The sequence below is a fragment of the Notolabrus celidotus genome, chromosome 2, assembly GCF_009762535.1.
Source record: "Notolabrus celidotus isolate fNotCel1 chromosome 2, fNotCel1.pri, whole genome shotgun sequence".
In the NCBI taxonomy this organism is placed as follows: Eukaryota; Metazoa; Chordata; class Actinopteri; order Labriformes; family Labridae; genus Notolabrus; species Notolabrus celidotus.
Window position 1 is genome coordinate 35,602,253 of NC_048273.1, and position 26,946 is coordinate 35,629,198.

The following is a 26,946-nucleotide window of genomic DNA, read 5'->3' on the forward strand; positions in this document are numbered from 1 at the left end:
ACATAGGTTGCAAGGTTTGATCCTACATGAACAGTTTTGCAGCAAGTTGTGGTTTTGATGTAATAATAAAAGAAAAGGAAAACATGCTCTTGAGATTAAAATAAGGCCTGGAATTAAAAGTGCATAAGGAAGAGAGGGCAGTTCAGTTCACTTGCATCATTGGTTATAACAGAAATTAAGGTCAAGGTGGTTCTTAAGCCTGGTGGGTTAACTCAGGGTTTTTTCACTCTTTTCTATCCATGGATGGATCTCAGCTGTGGTGGAAGGAGTAGGAGGGAGGCAACAAACGAATGAACACTGAAGTTGTTTTCTGTAGACCTACCTGCTGGTGCACCCCACCTCCCTCATGGTTAAACCTTCCAAAACCACAATAACTGCATAGACTAACTGTTTGCTGAATTGAAACAACATTTTCAGAACACTTGGTTCAATTTAACATCTAGATAACTTTGCAGGAATATGCAGATCCATTTAAATTGGGTGCACTGTCACATAATTCCAAGGGAGGCTGACCTTACAGGACCACCTACTCAGATGCTATATTATTAAAGAATAATATTATTTATTTGTATTATTATTTTTATTTATAACCTTTATTTAACCAGGAAATGCTCATTGAGATTAAAAATCTCTTTTCCAAGAGAGTCCTGACCAAGATAGGCAGCAGCACAGTTACAAAGTTAAAATAGATCCATCCATACCATCTTCCTCCGCTTAACCAGGTCCGGGTTTCGGGGGTAGCAGTCTCAGCAGGGAAACCCAGACACTCCTCTCCCCGGCCACTTCCACCAGCTCTTCTGGGAGGATACCGAGGCGCTCCCAGGCCAGCTGAGAGACATAATCTCACCAGCGTGTCCTGGGTCTTCCCTATGGCCTCCTCCCAGACAGACACGCCCAAAACACCTCCACAGGGAGACGTCTGGGAGGCATCCTGACCAGATGCCCGAACCACCTCATCTGGCTCCTCTCGATGCAGAGGAGCAGCGGCTCTACTTTGTGCCTCTCCCGGATGTCCGAGCTCCTGACCCTCTCTCTAAGGCTGAGCCCAGACACCATGTGTCCACTGCTTGTATTTGCGATCTTGTTCTTTCGGTCACTACCCACAGCTTGTGACCATAGGTGAGGGTTGGAACGTAGATTGACCGGTAAATTGAGAGCTTTGCCTTCTGGCTCAGCTCCCTCTTCATCACAACAGTTACAATAGACATAATCACAAATAGCAGATGCATACAACAGCTACACAACAAATACCTCCAGAAACAACAGCATGAGTTACATTTAAACAAAAACATCTGCAGACAGATGCATCAGCCTCCAAGTCGTTTAAGGACCGCTTAAAAGCATTCAAGGGTATCAAACCACAGAGTTTCAGATCCTTTTGTTTGCAAACCTGAAGTCCTTTTTTCCAAGTTCAGTCCTGACCCTCGGAACAGATAGATAATATAAATAAAACAAATAAACAAAATATAAATAATAACACAGTTGGTCTATTTTGGAAGTGTGATGAAAGATACATTTTGCTGCAAATGAAGGTCATGAAGAGAAGGACACGTCTCCTGATAGATTTGCTTGATCAAATAGTGAATAACAGTCGACGTCCTGGCCTGCTCCTCTACCGTATTAACAAGATTCTGCATATCTGTCAAGCAGTCATAAACAAAGCAGGGCATTCCTCAGGCATGTCCAAACAGCGTGAACAGAGGGTGGGGTGTCTTCCCCAGTAGTGACACTCTCACTTGTCTGCCAAGGAAATCTTTTAAACGGTTTTCTGTTAGGGAGTGGAGAAGGTGTGGAGCTGTTACCTGTCTGCTGTCAAATTTTAAAGAGTAGAAGTTATACAACCGAGAGACACAAATGGTGTTTATTTATCACCTCTGTCACTGCACGTAGATCAAAGACGAGGCTACCTCACAACCTTCACATAATAAGTTTGGATAATTTGCACAGAAATGAGAAGAATTCAGTTTGATTGTCTCAAATCCTCACAGTGGTTAACTCTAATCACAGCTGGATTAGTGACTGCTGCGTTAGTGTGTCACAGAGGAAACACAGAAACTTCCTCATGTGAAACACAACACAATGAACAGGTAGACACTATGGGACTGTTTTTGCTTTCATCACAGTTCCTCTTGTTTAAAAGAACAACACCCATAACACCTTATCAGTTTTATAGTCACCTAAAGACGAGTAACAGCTAGCCTGGTGAAGAGGAATTAATCTGACTGATAGCAGCTCTAATCATCCTCCATCATCATGTTTATCTCTACTTTCTTTTAAACTCAGGCTAGCTGTTTCCCCTTGTTTCCAGTCTTTATGCTAAGCTAATAAGTTAATCCTTTAAAGATTTTTATTTGATTATTTGATTACTTTGATGATTTCTTCATTCATGTGTTTGGACGTTCAGGCATACAATAGTCAGATGTTGCTCATGGATTTACTCAGTTTCAGTCAGCAGCCTATTTAATGAAAGTCAAACATAATAATAGGTCAATTAAATTCCCTCAATTAATTTTCCTTTCTAAATTTGAATTGATTTCTCCGTTTGCAGAGTGTATCTGAAAGAATAAACCTTGATCATTTCATAGTGTGGCCATAAAGGTAAAATGTGGGCACAGTGTTTACAGTCTATGAAAACAAAAAAAGTAATCAGTTGCATTATGGGTAACATAGTTTGATGAGTTCTTGGACTTTGATGAAGGGCTTGATTTTTCTAAAAGCTGTGGCCTCTCCTGCGGTCATTTTAGAGCTCACCTTATATAACCACTTATTTTAGGATGTTATAGTTTCCATTACCAGAAGAGAAAACGTGAGTGAATGTGAAAAACAGCTTCAGGTTTAATCAGACACTCAGAGGTGCAGACAGTCAGTGAACAGAGGCAATAATGCAATAGCTCACTAAGTTACTGTATATCCTGTAAGCTTCTTATTCCTCCATCATGAGTTTCACACTGTACAGCTTCACCTTTTGATGATGATGATGATGATGATGATGATGATGGTGATGATGATGATGATGATGATTTATTTCCCCTGTATTCAATTGATTAATCACACCTTTGGGTTAAAGCTCCTGTGATGAGTCTTTAGCTGATGAAACAGACTGAAATTAATTTTAGTGTCTCTTCGTGACCTTAAACAGCAAACAAGACCATCAACATGTAGAGTGTCAGTTTTTATACACTTTTCATGTTGTTTTTGTATGTCTGAACGCATTGTTAGGGGTAGGTGTCAGACCAAGACTGTATGTTTATATGTTCAATTGCAAAGACTCTTAATTAGGGCCTGAGCACCGGCAAGGTCAGTGAAGACCCTATTGTAACCCTAAGGATTTTTCTTTCTTTCTACCTAGTAAAGTAAATTGCCTTTTTGGAGCCTTCAACATGCCCCAAAACTCACCAAACTTAACACACTCATCAAATTTCGAAAATCTTGATAGTCTTTTGGTACCGTGCAAAAGGTCTCAATAGCGCCCCCTTCTTTCCAACTGGGCACCCCCTCAACAAGGTTAAGTCTACAGTACATGCATGACTTTTTTTTTCACATCTATCAGGCCAAGACCTACAAAAAAGATTCTAATGTCACGGTTAGATCCCAACAAGAAGTCGGCCATCTTTCTTTTTTCACCTGATTCACAAGGGTACGTATTTAAGAGATCTTGCCCTCGACCTTTTCTCCGATCAAGTCCAAACCACACACATTTTGTAGCAAACACGATTCAAAGTTATCTGAAAAATGTTGCGAAATCTAAAAATTGTGGGCGTGGCAGACATTAAGGCGGTGCATCAAACCCACATGTCTCGGCACAAACAGGAAATGGATTTATGGTGGTTTTAAAATGCACAAAATCTCACCAAATCAGCCACACACATTGGCCACACATCCCATTTATATATTTTTGGGCTCTCGTCAAAATATTTAAAAATCTGCTGCATAGCGCCCCTAAAGGGTTAAAAAAAAGAGGTCAAAATAACCCTCCCCATAGAGGTTTCTTTGAGCTACTTGCACAATTTTGGACATGCATATTCAGAGCATCAGGACGAACTAAAAATCCTCTTGCACCCATATCCAAAAACCAATAGATAGAGTGCCCATATGTGAGGGCGTGGTCGTCGCCGCTTGCGGCTTTAATGAGTGATACATTTGACTATAAAAAGAGAGCAGGGTGAGATTTTTTGACAAGAAAACGCATATAAGACATATAAATGGGGCAGCAAAAAACTCATACTGAAAGTTACTCACAGTAGCTTTAAACAGTGAAGAAGAAATTCAAGTTTTATCTTGGTGGCCTTCTCTTAGGGGCGTACCCAGAGAGATGATCAGGGGTGGTACAGGCCCCCCTTGATATCTGATTGTGCCGCCATGTGCCACTCCAGAAACCTAAACCCTCACTGGTTTATTACCTTCTGAGCAGCAGGACTTATAACAGCTAATAATCAACGATTTGACAATGTTATTTTGGATATCAGTTTTCTAGAAGATTGAAAGGTTTTCGCTCGATTGGGTAACTCTTTCAAGTGAACAAAACAGAGTACAACAGTGTGATGACTTAATGTCATAATGTCACAAATAATTTGAGGAAGTTAAAGGTTAAATAAATGCCATCTATTGTGGGTGTGCACATGCGCATAGTGCTGCATGCCTTCCCTGCATCAGCCAGTCCCTCTTTAAGCCACCCCAGTTGACACACTCTGGATCCGCCCCTGGCTTCCTAAGTTTCCCCCTGAATAAGAGATAGTAGAAATAGATCAATCTATACATCTGGAGGGATTTTGTTATTCAGGCGCACCTTTATTATTTTCTGATTTGATAATGGCCTTAGATAACACTGAGTCATGCCCTGAGTGTGTGTGTGTGTGTGTGTGTGTGTGTGTGTGTGTTGCATGAGTTGGGATGGGGGCGGAGGAGAGGGGCGGGGCTTATATTGGCTCTGTTATCTCCGCCTTTGGACTACACAACAAGTGCCCTTAGAAGGAAAGCCTGTCAGACTATAAACTGGGGAACATTTTTTATAGCTGCAGTGCCAATCTCGAGTTCATAAATATCAGAGATCAAATCCACTTTTCTGATCAGTGACTCCCAACAATGCTCCCCGATTAGGGTTCGTTTTAGTGGAGGTGTGTTTGGCCTATGAATTCACGGGTAAGTGCAGTTTAATTATCCTTACCTTCATTATAAACGAGTATTGAAGCATTAAGAATAACTTTATGAACTCAAACATAACTTTCCTGGTGTGGTGGAAAACTTTTCCCAGCGTAAACGTCCTTCTCTGCAGACTGAGGGTTTCCTGCAGCTTCATCAACGCTTTATCCAGGCTATCAAAAGATGTCCACAAACTAATCCGCGTGTTTGTTATGCAGGATAATCTCCAGAGGTCTTTATTATCTTCTGGAGAGGGAGGGAGAGAGAGGGGGCGTGCATACCGTGCTGCAGTGGCCGTGCTGAGAGGCGGTGGAGGCGGGGAGCAGCGCAGCGCACTCCGCGGTGGATGACAGGGGGGCATGGAGATGTTGCGCCGCTCCTCTGTGTTTGCCGCTGAAGTTTTTGACCGCTCACCCACCGACAAGGAGCTGGTGTCCCAGGCCAAAGCACTGTGCAGGGACTATATTCATTCCAGACTGAACCGTGCCGGGATAGGCTGGTCCAAGCCTGAGCACGGACTGGCTGCATCAGGTGGGGCGCTGGGGGAGATATCGTCGGTTCTGCTGTGGCTGGGTGAGTCAAAGGGACCTACAGGGGCAACTATAGCACATCAAACTTCATAATTAAGGCTGCATTGAAAGCAGACAGGCATACAGCTTTCCTTATGGTTATTATATTTTGTAAAAGCTGAAAAACTGTCAAAACTTTAAAATCCGTAGCTCGATATTTTCAGTCGTTAATAATATCGGCTGACATATCGGTATTCTTGTTTATGATATTTGCTGATATGAAACCTAGAATTGTTGAAAAAGTAGTTTTTTGAACAACAGAACTGTTCAAAGTAATTTGCAATATGTATATTTTTTAATATTATTTTAATTCCACTAGTTGTGTTTAAAGCTCCTGTGAGGAACTTTCTGTTTGTGTTGACTTTGGCGCCCCCCTGTGGACTAAGTGATCTTGCTTATTTTGTCCTGTACATGTGTAAATTATGTTATCTCCTCCTGCTTTCATTTAACAGTCAACTATTTCACTCATTAAGAATATTTACTGCAGAAAAAGGATTTTTCGTGACATGCTGTCCATCACCTCATCTGACTCCTACCCTCTCACAGCGATTTCAGGCTTTAAAATAACAAAACAGAAATCATCAAAACCTTTTCTAACAATCTTATTCGCTTTTCTACGTCATAATGAGGCATCACTGTTCTTTTCAGTCCATTTCATGACCACTCAAAAACTCCTCACAGGAGCTTTAACTGGTTATAAAATCAAATTGAATCAACTTTATTTATGTAGCACTTTACACACAACACGGTTGATCCAAAGTGCTTTACAGCAGAAAATGAAGAAAACAATGAGAAAAGGAAATAAAAAGACACACAAACAGAGGAAGAGAGAGGGGAAGAAGAGTGGTAAGAGAGCAATATAATTAAAAATGAAATTAACAGTAATAATAACAACAGTAATGACAAGAAACACAATTAACAGTATCTGAGCCAGTGTGGTTAGGGGCAGTTAAAAGCTAATGAATAAAAGTGTGTTTTGAGACAACTTTTAAAAGTCTCAACAGAGGGGGAGAATCGGATGGTGGGGGGAAGAAGGTCCACACTTTTGGGGCACAGATGGAGAAAAGAGACTAAACTTGATACTAATTTCTTTATATGACCTAAAAAAAAAGCAAGAAAAACCATCTGCATGAAGACTGATTATGAAACAGTTATTTATATAGCGTATAATGCTGCCACAGGGTAGGTATCAGATGCTAATTTTAACAGCACACTGAAGAAACAGCCTGTTATGTACATTTTTCCCACCAATGAGTTACAACAAGTGATGCCTTTAACTGTTCAACAACAGCAGGATGAGGTTTATCATTAGAAAACACTACTACACATGTACAGGACCAGATCAGCAGAGAGATAGAGGTGCTACTTTATCCACAGTGGGCACAAAATCAACCCAGGAGAAGCTTTGCAGGGTCATACTTGTGCAAAATCAGTGGACACAGCCACACAGAAGAGATCCGTTTCCATGCAAGGTGAAAAACTGTATTATCAGCAGGAATATGATCAGAAAGTGTCATTTTTACGTCTTGATTAGTTGTTGAAATCGGCAAAATCAGAAGACACAAAAGATGAATTAAGCATTCGAAATAACAGATTTGTCTGTTTTTTTTAGTGCAGAGCTTTGACGTCAACACTTCTCCGTAATGGATCTGTTTGACATCTTTTCAGCATTAAATAAGAGAGATTATCTTGCATTTCCTCGGAGGGATGCCTTGGATTCCCCGGAATATCAGGAAAGAGTTTCACTTAAGTCTTATTACAGTACGTGGACGTGTGCCCAGTGTGAGATGAACACATTTGTGGTTTTCACCCCACCTTCAGATAAGGTTATAATGGATTCACTGGAAACTCAGCCCTACCTAAACAGTGTCTATGAAAATAGAAACACAGGTGAGCTTAGAGATGAAGAGAACGCTCTCCAGAAGAAAGTCAAAACTGTGGTAAAAACAGGGCGTGGAAACATCTGAACCAAGAATCCTTTGAAGAGATTAGATCATTTACTTTTGGACTTTGTTTCCTTTAAAGTCGACTGGAAGTGAAGTCATCGAGGTTAAATCAACATCTACAGATCAAGTAAGATTAAAAGTAACAGTTCCTCATTTTAGAGAATACTTGTGGTCACTGTCCCGCTTTGGTTGATGAGAACATGCAGGGGTGGACCCAGACCTTTTGATTGGGATGGCCAACCTTGGGCACTGACTTCTGTCACCCACAAATGATTAGAGTTATCTACCCTTTTTATCTTCACTTATAAAATTCACTTTGACCACTAACGTTTCATAACGTTTAAGTATCATACAGATGTTATGGTACATCTTTTAACGCTAAAACTGGTATCTGATAACATACAGTATATATAACTTTGCTTAAGTCATAGTGTATATGGTGTACACTAAGTTACAATTTAAAGCACTAAGAAAAGGAAATGCAAAGTTAAGAGCTGCTTTTTACAACTTAGCCCAAATCGTTGATGTTAACATAAGTCATTCAATCATACTTTAGGATTTTAGTTGGTACCTGGGGTGGCTGATGAGATTTGGAGGGGGGCCATGCCACAATTCTTGACATGCATACCACTCCAAGCAAATGAGAGAATAAGATTAATAGGTGGAATACAGCAAGCCTTTCTCTGCAGAGTTAATAAAGCACACCTTCCAGCACCTCTCAAGAACACCAATTTACATGTTTTATCTTTTTTGTTTTACCAGCTCAAACATCAGGTAGTTTGAAATAAAAAATATGCTCTTACTATTAAACAATGATAGACATAGAGGTAATTGATTATTGATACTTTACAGTGGCTGTTTCCAAATACAGATAATATTTATACAAAGTGATACGAACACTGAGCAACATGTGGAGACCAAACGGCAACCTCCGGCTGAAAGAATTGAAGCCAATGCGGAAGTGTTATAAACTGCAGTTCATCGAGTGTCCACTTGAGGCTGGCTCCAGAAGTATCAGAAACCACATACACACCAATTCAAAGAAGACGATCTTTACAGCAGCAAATAAACATGTTTACAGTCTGGTTCAAAAGGCGAGTGTAATCTGGATAGCTCCTTCCTCCATCGGCACACACTGTACGAGGGGTGGATTTTTTTCATAATGTGGCAATTTCGAAGATATTAAAGGTGACATATCACGCTTTTTTCATCAATATATATTGGTCTAAGAGGTCCCCAAAACATGTCTTTAAAGTTTATGCTCAAAAAAACACTTTCAAATCAGATTTTGGTCTGCCTGAAAAGTCCTCTTCTTCAGTCCTCCTCAGAACACTCTGTTTTCTCTCTGACCACGCCCCCTCAGGAAGTGGATGTGCCCTCAGCTGTCCAGCACGTTGATCTAATGTTTACATGTTGGCTGAATATACACGGCTGCTCACAGATCGCTTTACTTCAACCATCTGAATCTGATCCAGAATCTGATCCTGACGGAGAGGCGCCTGCAGCAGGACCTTTCTGAAGGATTGGTCACAGATTTAGTGTTTCTTGTTTTTTTTGTCAGTATGTCGACGTGTGTCTTGGTACACAGCTACAGCTATGAACATGTAGCTATGTGGGTATGCTAATTAGTGCTAGCACTTTTCCATGATAAATAAAAATCATCCACTAGATCTTCAAATCTGCAGACGTGGGGAGTAAAACCGACCTTTGTGGTTATTAAGACAGCCTACAACTAGCATGCCTCCCTCCTAAGCTCCTCATGTGTGCAGGGAATGAAAAACGGGGGAGGGATTCAGTATTATTTTATACAGTCTATGCGCTGAACAAGCTCCGAGCTCTGACTCCGTGACAGACCGGATATTGTTGTGACGTATCAAAAACACTGAAGTCTGAAACGTCTCGTTTCACACACATTTACAGAAAGGTGGAGAAATCAAAACAGGGGCAGAATGGATTTTTTTCATTCTCGGGGGGTTTGTAGACATGCCAGGGAAACATATTTCAGGTAGAGAACCATTAAAAAGTCGATTTTGCATGATATGTCACCTTTAAGATTACGAGTTTTCCAATGAGAGGCACAGCTGACTTGATTGACAGGCGGGAACACTGTAGTTGTTGGCGAGGAGGCTCAAAGCCCGCCTCTTTACCTCACACTAGCTCGACAGCAGTTAGGTTGAGTTCAACATTTCCAATATGGCTCCCGCCGACAATTGGCCTCAAAACAGTGTTTCAGAAACAGATGGGTGACGTCACGGATACTACGTCCATTATTTATAGTGTATGGTGGAGACCCAAGGGAGTCATTGGTACCTTTGGATGGAGGCATGCTAACCATCCACAGCTACATGTTAGCCAGCAGCCTTTCAGAGCCACACAGCTGTAAGACTGGAAACAGGTGGAAACAGCTGCTAGCTTAATCAATCACTGACTATATTAAAGGTGACATTTCATGCAAAATCAACTTTTTAATGGTTCTCTACCTGAAATGCGTTTCCCTGGCATGTCTACAAACCCCCGAGAATGAAAAAAATCCATTCTGCCCCTGTTCTGATTTCTCCACCTTTCTGTAAATGTGTGTGAAACCAGCCGTTTCAGTTTTCAGTGTTTTTCATACGTCACAACGCCATCCGGTCTGTCACGGAGTCAGAGCTCAGAGCTTGTTCAGCCCATAGAGTGTATAAAATACAACTGAACCCCTCTTCTGTTTTTCATTACCTGCACACATATGTGCTAACAAGGAGCTTAGGAGGGAGGCATGCTAGCTGTAGTCTGTCTTAATGACAGATTTGAAGATCTAGTGGATGATTTTTATTTATCATGGATAAGTGCTAGTGCTAGTTAGCATGGCCACATAACTACATGTTCGTAGCTGTGCACCAAGACACACGTCTACATACTGATAAATAAAACAACAAGAGACTAAATCTGTGACCAATGGTTCAGAAAGGTCCTGCTGCAGGCGCCTCTCCGTCAGGATCAGATTCTGGATCAGATTCAGAGGGTTGAAGGTCTGTGAGCAGCCGTGTATATTCAGCCAACATGTAAACATTAGATCAACATGCTGGACAGCCGAGGCCACACCCACTTCCAGAGGGGGCGTGGTCAGAGAGCTCAGTCTCATTTAAAGGCACAGACACAGAAAACAGCCTGTTCTGAGCAGGGCTGAAAAAGAGGGGTTTACAGGCAGAACAAAATCTGATTTCAAAGTGTTTTTTTGAGCAATAAACTTTAAAGACATGTTTTGGGGACATCTTAGACCAATATATTATGATGAAAAAGAGCATAATATGTCACCTTTAACACCCTTTAGACTTTTTCAAGTTTTATCTTTTGTTTGTTTCATGTTGTGTAGAATCATAATTCTGTGTCTTTTTGTAACCATGCTTTGACTTTTTCATTGATTGCAGTCTCTTATGTTTGTGGCCAGGTGATGAGTTGGAGTACCTTCGACCCAACGTTTATCGCAACGTAGCACGACAGCTCAACATCCCGGTGGCGTCAGAGAGTGTCGTGTCGGATGCCTTCCTGGCTGTGGCTGCAGACATTTTCTCCACAGGTAGGAGGCTCCATCTTGACGTTGTTGTTCTGTTAATAAAGCCTTGCATTTGGAAGGGCCAAAAGTTGTCAGTTTTTTCTCTGCCAATCCATGAATATGGTGTATAGAAAGTAAAGAGTCATAGTTCTCGCGCTACCTACGTTTTCTGAAGGCAACGTGATCGGGGAAGGTTATCTAAGCCTTCTTTGTTATGCTGTCACTCATGATGCCACGCCCCCCCACACCAGAAAAGTCTGAAGCTGAAGTAATACAATCTGAAAGTGAAAAAAAAGATCTGAATGGGGAAAAAACTGATTTGAAACTGTAAAAATCTGGATCTGAAGCTGAAACATAAAATCTGCAACTGAAAAAAAACCAAATAATTTATTCAAAAGAATTTCAGAATTAAATCAAAATTATAAAAAAAAAATGAATATAGTTATTTTCATTGGAATACATTGATGTATTTTTCAAAGTTCAAGCTCAAAACTTGAACTTTCAGTTTTAATTTTTTTTTTATTTTCAAATAATCAAAACTTTTGGCCCTGATTTAGCTCCACACAGCTTCTGTTTTGTTTATCTGAGCTACACACTTATGAGCATAAAAGTGTTCTCTTTTTAGGGAAGTTCTTTATTTGGTCGCCATAGATAAGGAGGAACTTTTAGATTAGGAGAACTTCTGTTAATGATCCCATCATTGATTTTTATCTGAATTGTTTGAGCACTTCCTACTTTTTGTTTCCAGAAATTACAACAAGGTGAACACAGAGTCTCCAGCCAGTCTGACCCATTTAGTTTCAGTCATTATCCCCCTACAGGAGAGAGACGGCAGAGAAAACACTCACTCCATATTAGGGCAAGTTGTTGCTGGAGCAAGTGATTGTTAGAGACAGTTTGGACCCCACCCATGGAGTTCAGACATGAGCCTCAGCTGGCTTATTCCTCAGGGAATGTGACAGAGCAGTCTGCTGCAAAGGTAATTAGAGACAAATGAGACCGTACTGTTCTCTGGTTTGTGCAGAGATTACTGACTCATGCACACATTAAAATGGAAGAACATCTACCTTCATTCAAACATGCTCTGATGGTTATGAGTGTGGATGTGGTGTGTTGTTGTTCGGGAATTTACATGTGATAACAGAAACAGCTGGTTGGATTTAGTGACAGGTTATTGGATGACAGCGTAAACTGAAAGAGGGACATTAAATGAAGATGAGGTCCTTACATAATAGTATAACTCATAGTCAAAGCTTCTATAGGGATGTATCACTGTTTAGGTTGAAAATTGGTATCAGCTGATATTTGCCCTGTTGATAGATTATGGCCCATCTACAAATGTTTCTCTGTCATTTTTTCAGGTTAATGCTGACAAGTCAGGATAGCATGTTTACTGAAACGTGTAAAAACGGTAACAGAGGAGTGGTGTGGTCACATTGTCAGAGCGTGTCACTCTGTTCAGAGGAAGTCATGTGCAGCACCAGATTAAGACCACAAACTTGTTCAATGTGATGAACTCGATCACAAATGTCATGCTGCTTTCTGCGTGCACAAAAAAAACTGACACTTAAACATGTCTTCCCTTTCTTTATGTTCCACCAACAAGCCCTATCTAAAGGTGACATGCCTTTTGTTTTGCCTTCAGTTCTCAGACCTTTACAGAAAGCTCTCCTGTTCCTCGTCATGATCAAATTACACAGTGTTATGTGAAAGTTGTCAGAGTCAAACCCACAAACTATTTTTGCCAGGCGCTGTCTCTCAGCTGTAGAGTATATGTCTGCTCATGTTTTGGATTATCATTCTGGTTTTGTTCCATCACTTCCATTAGTTGTTTTGTCTTGACTCAGGCTGACGCTGTTTTCACTTCACAATGAATAAGCCTCTGATAAAGCTTGTGTAAACTTTTCTGACGGTGACAAATGGCAGACAGACATATTTAGCAACAAGCCAGTAAAGAAAGAGGAGCGTTCAGCCACTGAAGAGTCCAAGCTCTCCTTCAGGAGTTGATGTAGACCAGACCTGCAGAAAAAGGAGGGGAAATATTGGACTTGTGTTTCAGAATGAGTGACTCTCTGATTCAATGTTAGGCACTTGTATCTACTAATTGTTCTACTCCAGTAATTAGTTACTTTGCTCTCACACCACACAGTGGCCAGGAAATATATTTTTAGCTGATATGACTTCTTTTCTAATTTATTTGTTTTCAAGGGTGAAAATGATCCTGAATATAGTCTGCTGTTTAAAAAGTTTGTTGCACAGATCTTTGATATTCAGCGAGCGATTTAAACCACTCTGAATCACAAAATCAACACATGCAAGCAGTTCTAAATCAATCTGGTCTCCAGTGCTTCATATATTATTTAAAGACCACAGAAGCCAGAAGGATAACTCTGGCTGTGTGATGTGAAACTCTAACACTTTTGACTGCAGGACATTCAGGTTTGAAGTTAAAGAGTCAGGATGTGAAGATCGAAAAGAACGACTGTTTTCTTTTTGGGAATAAAATCTGTTACACATCAGAACTGACAAAATCTGAGGAAAGGTGTGATATAACTTGAAGATTTGTGAAGAGTGGAGGGTTCAGAGACACAGGTCATCAAAGTGAGAGATGAAATCACCTCCAGGAATAAACGGCTGGGAATTGAGATAAGGAACTTGGGGAAACAAATGAAAAAAAGGCAGCAATTTAAGGTTCATATATCCCTGAATTTATATTAAAAAAACATCAAAAACAAGTTTGCCTAAATTAGACAAACTTGCACAATTGCAGAATCAATTTGGATCAAACTGAATTGCATGTTCTGGATGTTACATCTTGTTAGATCCGGCATGAATTTCAAGGATTTGAAAGTTTTAGGATTTTTATTGAACTCTCATTCTTTACATTATAAAACCTTATTCAGGACACTTGAAGCTAAGGCACTGTCACACTTTTTCAAACCCTAACAGTGTTATTATTATTTAAGACAGAGAATTTAGGCCCCATTAAGGGAGAAAAAAAACCAAGAAAAAGAGTTTCACATTTTCAAGAATGAAGTGGTAAGTTTTCAAAGATTAGTCATAGGAGAAAAAAGCTGTATATTTACCAGAATCAAGGCATACATTTACGAGATTAAAGTAGTCTCATAATATTATAATATTCTTATATTATTCTCCATTTTTTCCCTCAATGTTGCACTAATCCTCTGTTGTACTTTCTCCATCAGGGAGATGGGTTTCTGGTCTTCCTTCATACATAATCCTGTTTAATGAAAGTCAGCTGGTAAAACAAGTTGAATTAAACTGGCAGTCTTCTCAGGTATTCTCTTCAACCAGAAGTTCTTCAGGTTTTAGTTTCCTTCTGGACACTTTGTTGAAAAAAGTTTCTTTGAAAGATAAATGTTTACTGACGCTCTGATCCACCGTCAGACAGACAGCTGTGTTACAGGCACTCACAGTGCCGTGCACCGTCTGACAATAAGATTCTTGGAATAAATAAGACCACATTTATAGAGGAAAGATGGGGTTAGGGATCTGTTTTTTATGTGTTGCAGATGCAAAGACTCCAGAAGTAGTCTGTAAACAGTGTTGGTTCAAAACTTGAAGACAGAGGTAAGTAGTTGAAGAATCATCTGCTCTCTGATCCAGAGAGGTGTTCTGTCTGCTGCTCTGATTCCTCTGTTTGAGTCTTAATGCTGAAGTGCTGCTCAGGTTTCACTGACTGTTCATCCACCTCTGAAGAGAGCCCACTACACACCACTGTACTTCCCTCAGAGAACACTTTTCTTCTGATTATCTCAGAGCCCCAAAATCATTAACTTACATTTTGTTTCAAACTTTTTGCTCTTGCAGTGAATGTGTCCATCTTTTAGCAGGACTTAAGCATTCAAAGTTTGGAGTAAGGTTGAAGTTTATCTTCCTAATAGTCCTCCATCATGTGTGTCTCCTGTCAGGAGTGACGTGGGGGAAGGTGGTGTCTCTGTACGCGGTGGCAGGAGCCCTGGCTGTGGACTGTGTTCGACACGGTCACCCAGCGATGGTCCACACCATCGTCGACTGTTTGGGGGAGTTCGTCCGCAAGAGCCTGACCTCCTGGTTAAAAAGAAGAGGAGGCTGGGTAAGAGAAACTCTATTATTTAACAGATCATTATTTGTGATGATGTTTCTTTAAGGCCTCTGGTCTTTTTAGCCAATGTGAGTCAAACAGGTACCTCAGGGCTCTGGTCCCAGAGTTGTTCACCTTAGCTGTTATTATAAAGCTTGTGAAGGTAGATGTAAAATCGCACACCCTGAGATACTTCATGAGATACTAAGGCAGCATTGGTGATCCACTTTCTTAGTTTTGTCAAACTGTCATGATCACTATTATTTATAGTGCTTATCCCACTGTGGTCACAGAGGTCAGGAGACTATCCCAGCTGTCATTAGGGCAAGACAGGAGGTACAGCCTGGACACATCACCACTCTATTACAGAGTTAACATAAAGAGACAACGAGACACGCTCATGCTCAAACCTGCAATGAATTTAGAGTTAGTAATTGTCCTCTCAAGTTAGGTTAGAGTCTTTGAACTGTTTGTTGATCTTGACCATTAACTATATGGACAGCATGTCCCAAAGTACCACCTCAGTGTGCGCTGGTAGAGCCAAAGCATGCACAGAAGTGATCCTGTTGGAGCCGTGGGACTGACGTCACAACTTTTCCTCTGACTGAAACACAGATATAACTTACCAATAAAATATCAGAAACCTCTCAGGTGGGTACTGTCCACATCAGATAGATTCTTGTGTTAGTTAAAAGGAGACACTCACAGTAAAGGAAAGTGTTTGTTATGTTTTCTCTCACTGTTCCTCCTTTAATCTGCATCTAAGTCTGTATCTGACAACAGAGCTGTCAACCAATCATCTTTTCTAACATCAAACTACCAATTAAAACTAAACTCCTCCAAAAATGAATACTTGTGCATTAATAAGCACAATACAAACTAACTGCAACGACTGAAAACATGTCTGAGAAATATATATTTTAGCTGCAACAGGCTTTATGACCTGTACTGCAGCCAGCCACCAGGGGGACCTCTGAAAGTGTTGGCTTCACTCTGTATAGTTGTTTTTCTGTCTGGTTTAATACAGTCCATGATCTTGCCATGTACATGTAGTTATAAAATAAGGAAGGAAGGATATATTAGTATTCAAGTAATAGTACATATTTATTTATTGGCAAAATAAATCTTATCCTTTATTTTAAAAGTGTAACGTGCATTTCACGTCACTCTAAGACAAGGAAAACTTTCAAAAATGTTGTTCCAGCAGCATGCTATCAATCACCTTGTCAGACGTCTACCTGCTGCAGAGACAGGAATATAATATAAAAATATAATTGCAGTAATCAGTCTTCACACTTTTTCTTTCTGTCAGTCGTAAAGAAGCAACAGATTGATTTCAGTCTGTTTCATAACATACTAAAATCTCCTGACAGAAGCTCTAACATAACCGGAGCTACTGCTTCAGACCAGTAGATGAGAACACCTGTGGATCCTCTCTACAATCCTGTTCATGAGAAAAGTGTGTACGTTAAAACAACAGTACTGCACAGACAGACTGAGGCAGCAGAAGCAGCCGAGCCTGGCGGCCTGCCTCAGTCTGTGTTCTGCTCTGCTGGAAAGAGCTCAACGCGAGGACAAATGAACGCCCTCGTGCTCACAGACATGGCACCCAAGTCGGCTCTGTTTTGAGGAGAAGTGGAGTGTGACAAAGTGAGGAGCTGTGCATTGTATAACTGACCTCATGAGCACAAATGAGGGACCTGATTTTCACGGTCACAGCTCAGACTGTAACATCTCTGCGGTGGGATATGAGGTCAGTGTGTAAAATGGGTTTGCAGCAGGATCTGGAGAGGGGGCCGTGTTTAATGTCAGAACTGACACTTCACTGCTCTCTGGGGACTTTCATTGTCTATGCAAGTTTTCTTGTTATACAACTCCAGTTTTTACAGCTAGTACACTGAGATTCCACTGTGGGCTCTGGCTTTGAAAGAACATACTTGTGGGCAGGTTGCACATGTTGGGACAGCAGAATATTTACAAATCAGGAACACATGCGGAAACATTTCTCTTTTCGCTTTCTTTAAATTCTACTTTTTCCTTTTATACTGTAACGTCCTCACTCTAACTCTGTATCTCCTTGTCTTTGCAGGTGGATGTAACAAAATGTGTGGTGAACTCTGACCCCAGTTTCCGCTCTCACTGGTTGGTGTCGGCTGCCTGCACCTTCGGACACTACGTGAAGGCCGTTGTGTTGTACCTGCTCAGAGAGAAGTGAAGAAGCATCACTCTCTGGATCTTTAACTGCCCGACCAGCGCTTAACACCATCACTACCACAAACACCACCACTTCACCGAAGCATCCTCTGCTTTGGATCATGTTTACACTCATTTGCACTGAGCCATTATCGACGAACACTCGCCCTGCGCAGAGTTTAGAGTACTTCCTTTCCTGCCTCTGCTAGAATGTGTATTTATTATTAATTTTACTGTCACAAGTTTGATGTGGATATGTATTATATACAATCACACTCTGTTATTGTTTCAACCTTTTAATTCAGCCTCAAACAGGAGACCTGCTGAGTTTGCTGCCTGTGTAGCCGTGGTTTGGCTGCCCCTAGTGGCTGAAAAGGGTAACGGTGGTGTTTTGAGTTCAGCTCCTGAGGCTGTTCCTGAGAAGTTGATATTACATTTCTCACCTTGATTGAACGTATGACCCAACAGGTTAGTGCATGCTGGATGTATGGAAATGACTGCATGTATTCTTCTCAGTAACAGACTGTAAAATGATTACTAACAGGGCGGGGTCAGAGAGGAGAAGAGAGTTGTTTTTCTTTTTCCTGAAAGGAGGAAGAGAGACAGGGGATTTTTGTATCATTTCTCCCTCCAGATTTATATTTTATTTCAGCAAAAATAACTTTAATAGTATACCAATATGTAGATCATAAAGGTGCTGCTTGCTAATGGGGAAAAGATCCCATCTCTGTTCAAAGAAGCTCTAATTGGAAATGCATCCATACATTTAATGTCCCCTGTTTTAAGTCAATTTCAGTTGTTCCTCGAGATCTTAACTGAACAGATGATGCTAATTCATATCTCAGAGTTGCAAAAGCATAAAGCAAACAAAAATAGAAAAGTCTTAACTTACTCATTAGTGTGGGTAACGGTTTGTTTTCTAGATATAAGACAGACAAAACAAGCTTTGTGATGTTGAGATAATGAGGTTCATCTATCTATTTTCACAGCTAAACCAGCTGTGACTAGAAAATTAAGATCCCAATAAAACACCCAAAATTAACTTCCATCCATCCATCAAGTATGTATACATGTACACTTATCCCATTCAGGACTCAAGGCTGGAGCCTATTCCAGCTGTGATTGGGCGAGACGTGGGTCACACCCTGAACAGGTCATCAGTCTATCACACTGCTGATAATTAAGAGTCACTAACTAAACTCACAAGCATGTGTTTGGGTTGGGGGAGGAAGTCAGAGGACCCAGAGAGATCCCACACATGCACACCGAGAACATTCAAACTCCACACACAGAAAGGTTCCTTTAAGGCCAGGGATTCAAACCAGGAACCTTCTCACAATGAGGCAACAGCGCTAACCTATGGAGGAAAGAAGCAGTGACTTTATGGATGCATGTCTGCTTAGGGCCTCAAATACTAGCAAACAAGGAAGAACAAAACAAGCTATTCAAAGTTAAACCTCAAACTCTTCACCTGTGGAGTATCAGGTTGTGATAAAATTTTGTCAATTTAATTTATGAAGTAAAACCACATTTTTGGACAGGTTCTACTAACTGTTAAACACTTGAAGATGGTCACGTCTTCTAAAATGATCTATATATTACCACTCTAAGGTATTGATTATGACATAAGATGCACCCACTCATGCTCTCCTTATGTTAGACTTTAAAAATACAACTTAAAGAGCCTTTTGAGCATTAACAGTAAGTTTGATCAACCCTCCCTGACCCAGTAATCCATACACAGTCCTGAATAGGTCTGAAAACTCAGTCCAGAAAGAGCAGTAATCCAGCAGCACTACATCTGTACTCTTTGTTTGTCTGTCCTATTGTTCCCTGTAAGGCAGTGCTTCATCCTGTAACTGCAGTGATGTAGGTGACAGAATATTCTCTCTGTGTTAGAGCACTTTGATAGCATTTCACGTCGTGAGTAGAGGTTATTTTGTGAATAATTTCACTTTCTATGGCATGTAGCACGATACGCCATTAAAATTAACAGATGTCTATGAGTCATCTGCAAGTGTAAATATGATCAATAATAAATGTTTCTTATGACTTTGTGTCGAGTCTGCAGCTGTCAATGAATAATGAATTAGCTTGTTATTGATCTGAGGTGAGAGGTTGGATGTTGGATCAGAGGGGTCTTTTCTTTTCTCTGCTCTATCTTGGTGCCAAAGAAACCAACAACATGACCGTTACAGAGAGAAAGAGGACAACAAACCTGACTGTGGATGTTCTTCAGACCACCAGAGGGCACTGACTGTCTCTTCTGTTATTGTCTGTGGGCCTTCAGACTGCTGCACAGCAGGAGGCTCAGTGTGACTCAGAACATGCACCAGATGTTTCAGAGGTTTTACACAGCAGGGGTTTTGCTTAGTAACACATGTATAACATATTGTATAACATCAGAGACGGTCATATATGTATGTTTACCTTCATTTATCAGGCCTTCCTGTGAGAATGGGATTTGATTACAGATTTTGAGCCACTCAGTTCATGTTGAGCTGATTTAAGATAAGATATTCCTTTATTCATCCCACAGCGGGGACGTTTTAAGTGTTACAGCAGCAACTTAGATAGTGCAAAACAGTATAAAGAAAACAAGAGCATATAAAAAGCAATTATTAAAAAGTTAGTAGCAATTCAAATTAAGCAAAGTTTATAGTGTTTCTATCTTTGAATGAAATGCTGGTTTGATGTTTGTGGGGTTTGAGAGGGGCGACCATGCATTTTTCTAGTTGTATATTGATTTTTAAGTTATATTTTGGGGCTTTGACACCTTGAGAGGACAGGACAGTTGATAGAGGAGGAAACTTGGACTGAGCGGGGGATTGATGTGCAGGAAAGAGGCAGCAGACTGGAATTGAACCAGGGCCGGCCGCTTTTTGGGCTCACAACTTAACCATTAGGCCAAGCCTGCACCCCACCATGTATTTTTGACCCCTGGTTGCTAGCTTTTCCACCTGTACTTGCATTCCTTTTTTTTTTTCATTCAACAGAGAGAAAAGAGAAAGAGCTCAAAGTGAAAGAGGTGAAGCAGGGACCACTCAGCCACCCCCAGGCCCTGAAAAGCCCCAGAAACCCCCAGATCGAAGCAGGCCCCCCACCCCACCCTTTTCCTTTTGATTTTTAATTGTGTGTATTTCACATATATACAGATCAACTGTCTCATTACTGGGAGAACTGGGAGTGCGTGGACAGAATTAGCAAAAGACGGCTAAGGAAATGTCAGACGAAGCAGTTAAAACTAGTCAGTGGATCTGGTTGAGGAGGAATAACATCAGTTGAAGGCCAAAATAGAAATAGGAAAATACTCAGTAGGGGGGAGGTAGAGCACACTGCCTAACCAGGCAGGTATGAGTTCTAGCCTAGACCAGCTCCTCATCTTGGCTCTGCCTCCCCTGTCTTCTAACACCTGGCTACAGGCGCCTCTTGATGTGTGTTAGGTGGTGGGTGCTGCTCAGGGCCAGGTGGTGGAGTAGGTAGTATCAGTGGGTTGGGTTTTAGGGGTGTTCTGCTGGTGGATATGATGGACAGCAGGAGCTGGCATGGAGGGGGGCCGCTCTGGGAAGTCAGCGTTAGTGAAGTGAGGAGCCCACTTGATAACCCCAGTGATATGCTGGTTTTGCTCCCCATCTGACTTTCTATCTCAGGCTTTAGGGGACATCAGGAGTCATGAAGTAGGCAACTAGACATATCAGTAGAGGGCATAGTGGGGTGGGATTCTGCACTGAGCACTCTTCCCTTCTTTCTTTGTGTTTAACTCACATTGTGTTTATATCACATATTTCTTTGAATTTGCTCGTCAACACAACAACATTAAGCGAGGTCGAGCTTGCAGAAATAACTTATTGTCTCGTCCATTGTGTGAAGGAGTCGTGTGCACACATGATACACATTAGAAACAAGAATCAGGGTGTTTTACATACATGTCTTGGTGCTTTTGGTGCGAATAAACGTAAACAGGGAATAAGAAAAGGAAACAAATAACCAACAGGACTCCTACAGCTGAGAAACTTCAACAGACTCAAATAAAAACTGAAGTTCTAAAAGTGGAATTTCTTATATTGCCTTGTCTTATATTACACACTCATTTTAATCCTATGTGCAAAAGATATTAACTTATGAACATAAGTTAAAAGGTTGTGCACATTGTAGCTGTTTGTGGGCACAAGTTGCTACAGCTACAGAGTTCAATCACAACACTGGGGCCTGACTGTTGTATAGAACCCGGGTCACAGGGGCCTGACTGTTGTATAGAACCCGGGTCACAGGGGCATTGTTCATTGGGAGTGCATAAAACTGGAGATTGAATACAGCAGAGCTCATTTCAACTGAAATACACCAGAGAGAGAGCGAGAGAGAGAGAAAGAGAGCGATAGAGAGAGAGAAATATACACAACTACGAGAGATAAAACCTGAAGATAGAGAGATCAGAGATCACAGATTGAAGAAGAGACAGAAAACCAAAGTTACACCTGCTCATCTAAAACATGTCTGAACAGACACAGGTGAGTACTCGCTGCAGTCACTTCAGCTTGAAACTGTTTTTGAGTTCAAAGTTTAAAGAAAGAGATGTAGAGGTTTTAAGAGAAGGTTGTCAATATGAAGCAGCAGGAGGGAGGAGGTTTAAGAGCAGGCTGGAGTCCAGACCTGATAAGTCTTGGTGAAGTGGTTTTGATCAGGACCTGGTTTCATCAGCCCTGTCCTTCACAGCTCAATCAGAAGCTGTGAATCAGATTTGAACTTCAGAGTCGGTGTATTTATGTTTATTATTTACATGTTTGTTAATGAACTGTTGAGTCAGAGAGAAGACGAATAAGGACATGGAAGAATATTTGAATATCTAATGTTTGACTAATGAATCAAATCCCTCTCTGTTGTAACTGTTGCACAATGAGTAGTTATTTAAACTCCATAAGAAGACTTTGAAAGTATTTCTCCTCCTCAGTAACTTAAACAATGTTTGTGGTTCCCCTGCAGATTTCTGATTTCAGTGAAAGGGATGAAAAACCAGAGAGCATGAAGGAAACCTTCATCCCTCCTGAGTTATCCACAAGCCTAGCTGAGATAATTGAAGACCTGATGAACTGTGAGGATCTGTTCCAGGACAAAGACCTCACCTCCCGTCCCAGTTCTACTCTCAAAGACAAGAAGAGCTTATACTCTCTGTCTCAGAGTTCCCTGGACAAGGACCGCATGTCCATAGCCACCTCTGTGTGGTCATCTCCTGCCTCAGACATCTCTGAGAGGATCTCACATGATGTCCAATCAGAGGAGAGCAGGAGAGCGTCCTCCACCGGCATGAAGAAGGTGACTATAAGAGGCCGTCAGGACTGTGTCCCCTCAGCCTGCAGCACAGAGGGTTTAAACATCACTTTTTAAATATACTGTGTGATATATATGAGAGAAGTCAAATGTTTGGTTTTAAGGATTAACACATGCATACCCACTGAAACAAGGAAATAAACATCTGAGATCAATTATAATTTACAATATTTCAGTTAATGTTAGAGCAAAGAATCAGAGCAGCCCTTCCCAAACTTAAAACACCTTACAAATCCATAACAGTAATACAAAATAAAATCCTGCATCTGCATCACTACTGAAGTGTTTCAGACCTGCAGGTGGAGAAAGTTTGAGAGCAAGTTGTAGAGAAGAGCTTTCATTACATTGTATCCTCTCTCTGATTCTCATAAATATAAGATCTCTAAGATGTTTGAGGTGTTTGACTGCATGTTACAAACTCCACAGGTTTTTCTTTAGTGTGTGATGATTGCAAAGATTTGAACCTTGCTCTAAATATTAAATGCAAATGTTTGTCTTTGTCCACCAGATGTCTGATTCCAGTCAAACTGAAGAAGAGGCAGACGATCTGATGAAGTGTGACGACCTCTTGGAAGATGAAGCCGCGGACTTGCGTCTTGATTTGTCTTCCATAAATGAGGAGCGCTCTCACACTCTGTCTTGGGGTTCCCTCAGCTGGGACAGCAGGACCATGGTGAGAGGTTTAAATTCAAGACCCTCGGATGATGAACATCCATCACAACAGGAGGAAGCAGAGGCAGGAGAGGTCAAACGAACAGAACAAAGTGACCCTGCTCCTGCCAGCTCCAAGACCACCATCTCCACCAGGGGGAAGTTCTTCAGATGGATGAAGAAGAATAAAATCCACCCCGAGGACGTTGATGTCAGCACTGGACAGACCTCTATTGAAGAGGTGCCAAGAAAAGTCAGTGCTGAGACAAAGACAAAGAAGGGCAATGGTTTCATAAGATTCTTCAGAAGCATCTTCTCAAAGGTAACGATGCATTTATAGCAGATTGTCTGGGGATCAATGAGGGCAATGGGCTGAAATGAGCCAGATGATATGAAGTGTGTTTTTTTATACAACTGTTCTAAATGTTTTTTATGTCTTCCCCATAAAGAACGAGAAGAAGCTGAAGCAGGATAAGATGGAGAATGCGCAGAAAAAGGCAGACATCAAAGTTCCTGTTGAGGAACAAGAAGTCCATCAAGAGGAGACAGAGGATGAGGTCCAATCTTCAAACTTTGGCAGATCAAGTCCCTCTATACTTCAGGAAGATAAAATCCCCTCACCTCAGAGCCAAACAACGGCTGGATCTGTGGTCCAGATGGAGGTGAGAGGTTTTTCTCCAAGACCCTCATATGATGAAGATTCATCACCCCAGGAGGAAGCAGAGGCAGGAGAGGTCAAACAACCAGAACAAAGTGACTCAGTGACCCCTGCCAGCTCCAAGACCACCATCTCCACCAGGGGGAGGCTCTTCAGATTGAAGACGGACAAAATCCACCCTGTTGAGGCTGATGTGAGCACTGGACAGAACATGAAGATCTCAGACTGTCCTCCAGAGACTTGCACCTCTATTGAAGAGGACATAGGAGAAGTCAGTGCTGAGACAAAGATGAAGAAGGGCAATGGTTTCATAGGATTCTTCAGACGCATCTTCTCAAAGGTAACGATGCATTTATTAGCAGATTGTCTGGGGATCAATGAGGGCGATGGGCTGAAATGAGCCAGATGATATGAAGTGTGTTTTTTTATACAACTGTTCTAAATGTTTTTTATGTCTTCCCCATAAAGAAAAAGAAGAAGCTGAAGCAAGATGAGATGGAGAATGAGCAGAAAAAGACGCATGCAGAACAACATGTCACGCTGTCTTCATTCAGCTGGTGTGGAGCAGTGAGCTGAATCCCATGAACCCACCCATAACCCCCCCTCTTCCATTTCACTCCCTCCTCCACAACTCTCTCCTTTTTCCGGTCACACCGACCCTCCATTCCTCTCAGTCTCTTTCTGCATATATCAATAAAAATATTGATATCCAAGCTCTGAAGGTTGCAGTTTTACACTTTCATGTACCAGGTTGTTACTAAAACAGTACAACACAATGTCTGAGGTAAAACAGCCCACAGTGGGGTGTGTCGTTTCTTCTGAGCAAATCTCATGATTCCTGTCCAAGTTAGAGATGTTGTGGTGTCAGGAAAACATAAAGGCAAAGAGTTTATTATCACCAGAGGTCAAGAGGTCAAAGAGATGACAGTTCTCACCATCATTTCATCTTTATTCATGTGTTTCAACTTTATTTCTCGGCTGCATTCTTTAGCTTTGCAGAGAAGGTGTTTTTTTTTGTAACACATCAATTTTATCTTGTTTTTTTCCTTTTACATAACAAAAGAAAGAAAACACAAACATCAACATCATTTATTTATTCATTTATGGTTTATTTGTTACGGACAGATACATAGACAAACTGTGAACAGCCATCCCATGCAAGTATCATAGTATTTGTAGCGAATGCTAATTTACAACACCGTCCCTAGAAGGGTTTAAGATAAGATAAGATACTCCCTTATTCCTTCCACAACGGGGAAATTCATGGAGTTACAGCAGCAAACAAGAAGGTGTACAGTACAAGAATTTCAACAAGAATATATACAGAAAAGAAATGTCCATCAGAGACGACAGCTTGGCCACATTGGATTTTTAAGAGAGTAAAATATTAAAACAGTAATTTAAAATAAAAAAGAAAAGGTATTATAAGTACAGCATGATACAATAAAACACACATTTGGCAATGACAGAACATGCTGAAAAATTAGACATGAGTGCAGGTTTGTTGCTGAATGAACCAGGATTTGGTGACGGTCTTGAACCTGGTGAAGTTTGTAATGAGGTTTAAGTTATCAGGAAGAGAGTTCCAGGCTTTAACTCCTTTCACAGAGAGAGCTGTTTGAGAAAATGATGTTCTGCAGAATGAGACTTTACAGGCGCCACTTAAAGCTGCTCTGGTGGATCTGCTGCAGCCCTGTAGTCTCTTTATGTATTTGCAGAAAGGTTGAGGGGTAAGACCATTTAAACATTTGAACACAAACTTTGGATAATGCAAATCAATAAAATGACTAAAACGTTGTATGTAATTAAAATGTGACTAGTGGTTGCTAGTCTTTGTAATCTTCACAGTTCTAGAGAACTTCCTCAGTCATAAGATGTGTGCAGCATGTGTGTAAACTTTAAGTTTGCCTCATTATCATAGAATACAATAAGATGGAGGTCAACAATGTTTTCAGCAGTAAGAAGGAGGGGAGCAGCCACCATTCAGACCTTCTATTCCAAAAAATAGAGTTTACATTTTCCCCCCTTGTAATGTACAAATCTCTTCTTAATCTCAGCAGGAAAGTCATATTCAGACAATTCTGTCCCATGGGTGGATCTGCCTGGAACCATTTATGAGTGATTCCTTTTTTAGCAGCAACAACAAATATTTTCAAGAGATATTGAGTGTCTCCTGTTATGTCATCTGGTGGGTCACCCAAATAAAGAGAAACAAAAGTTAATAGAAATGACAATCCCAGAATCTGCTTCATGATACTCCAAAATATTTAACATTTAAAAATATGGTGGTGATCCGCCCCATCACTCCCCGATTTCTCCTCCTGTAGGGCTCCTAGATACAGAATACCTTTCCAGTTTAGGAGTAATGAAATATCGGACAAGATTCTTCCAACCACATCACGCCAGTACATAGAACAAGAAGTGGAAAAGGTGTTTTTGCATATGTTTTCCCATTGCTGTTCAGTTATTTTATCATTGGATTCCTTTTCCCATCTCTCTTTAATACAGTGTGTGGTACTTCCTCTTCCCTCTCTAATCCCCTGGAGAGAAGGTGTTCTTTAAACATGTAAACAAGATAAGATAAGATATTACTTTATTAGTCCCAAAACGGGGGAAATTTAAAGTGTTACAGCAGCAGAGTAGACAGTGCAAAACAGTATAAAGGAATAAAATAGGATGTTTTTTTTTTTAACTTAGTTTTTATTTAAAATTCAACAATTTACACAATAGTATTCACAATTCTTCATTTTTCCTTTTTTTGTTTACAGCTGTATCTATATGATTACAAGGATAAACAATAAAATACAAATAACCAAGCAAGATAGATATAACTTAACTCTATCATAAGG

At 40.8% G+C, this 26,946-nt stretch overlaps 2 protein-coding genes across 2 annotated transcripts; both read left to right on the forward strand.

Moving 5' to 3' along the window:
- Positions 1-4,953: 4,953 nt before the first annotated feature.
- On the forward strand, positions 4,954-19,520 carry boka (BCL2 family apoptosis regulator BOK a). The gene is made up of 5 exons (XM_034700677.1): positions 4,954-5,139; positions 5,358-5,712; positions 11,082-11,210; positions 15,119-15,282; positions 17,360-19,520. Exons 2-5 carry the CDS (start codon positions 5,499-5,501, stop codon positions 17,483-17,485), a joined length of 633 nt encoding a protein of 210 aa, XP_034556568.1. The 5' UTR covers positions 4,954-5,139; positions 5,358-5,498; the 3' UTR covers positions 17,486-19,520.
- A 2,327-nt stretch (positions 19,521-21,847) lies between these two features.
- LOC117825018 lies at positions 21,848-24,741 on the forward strand. Its single transcript, XM_034700603.1, has 5 exons — positions 21,848-21,971; positions 22,444-22,773; positions 23,297-23,761; positions 23,889-24,437; positions 24,566-24,741. The coding sequence occupies exons 1-5, from the start codon at positions 21,954-21,956 to the stop codon at positions 24,671-24,673; spliced, it is 1,470 nt and encodes a 489-aa protein (XP_034556494.1). The 5' UTR covers positions 21,848-21,953; the 3' UTR covers positions 24,674-24,741.
- Positions 24,742-26,946: the final 2,205 nt, after the last annotated feature.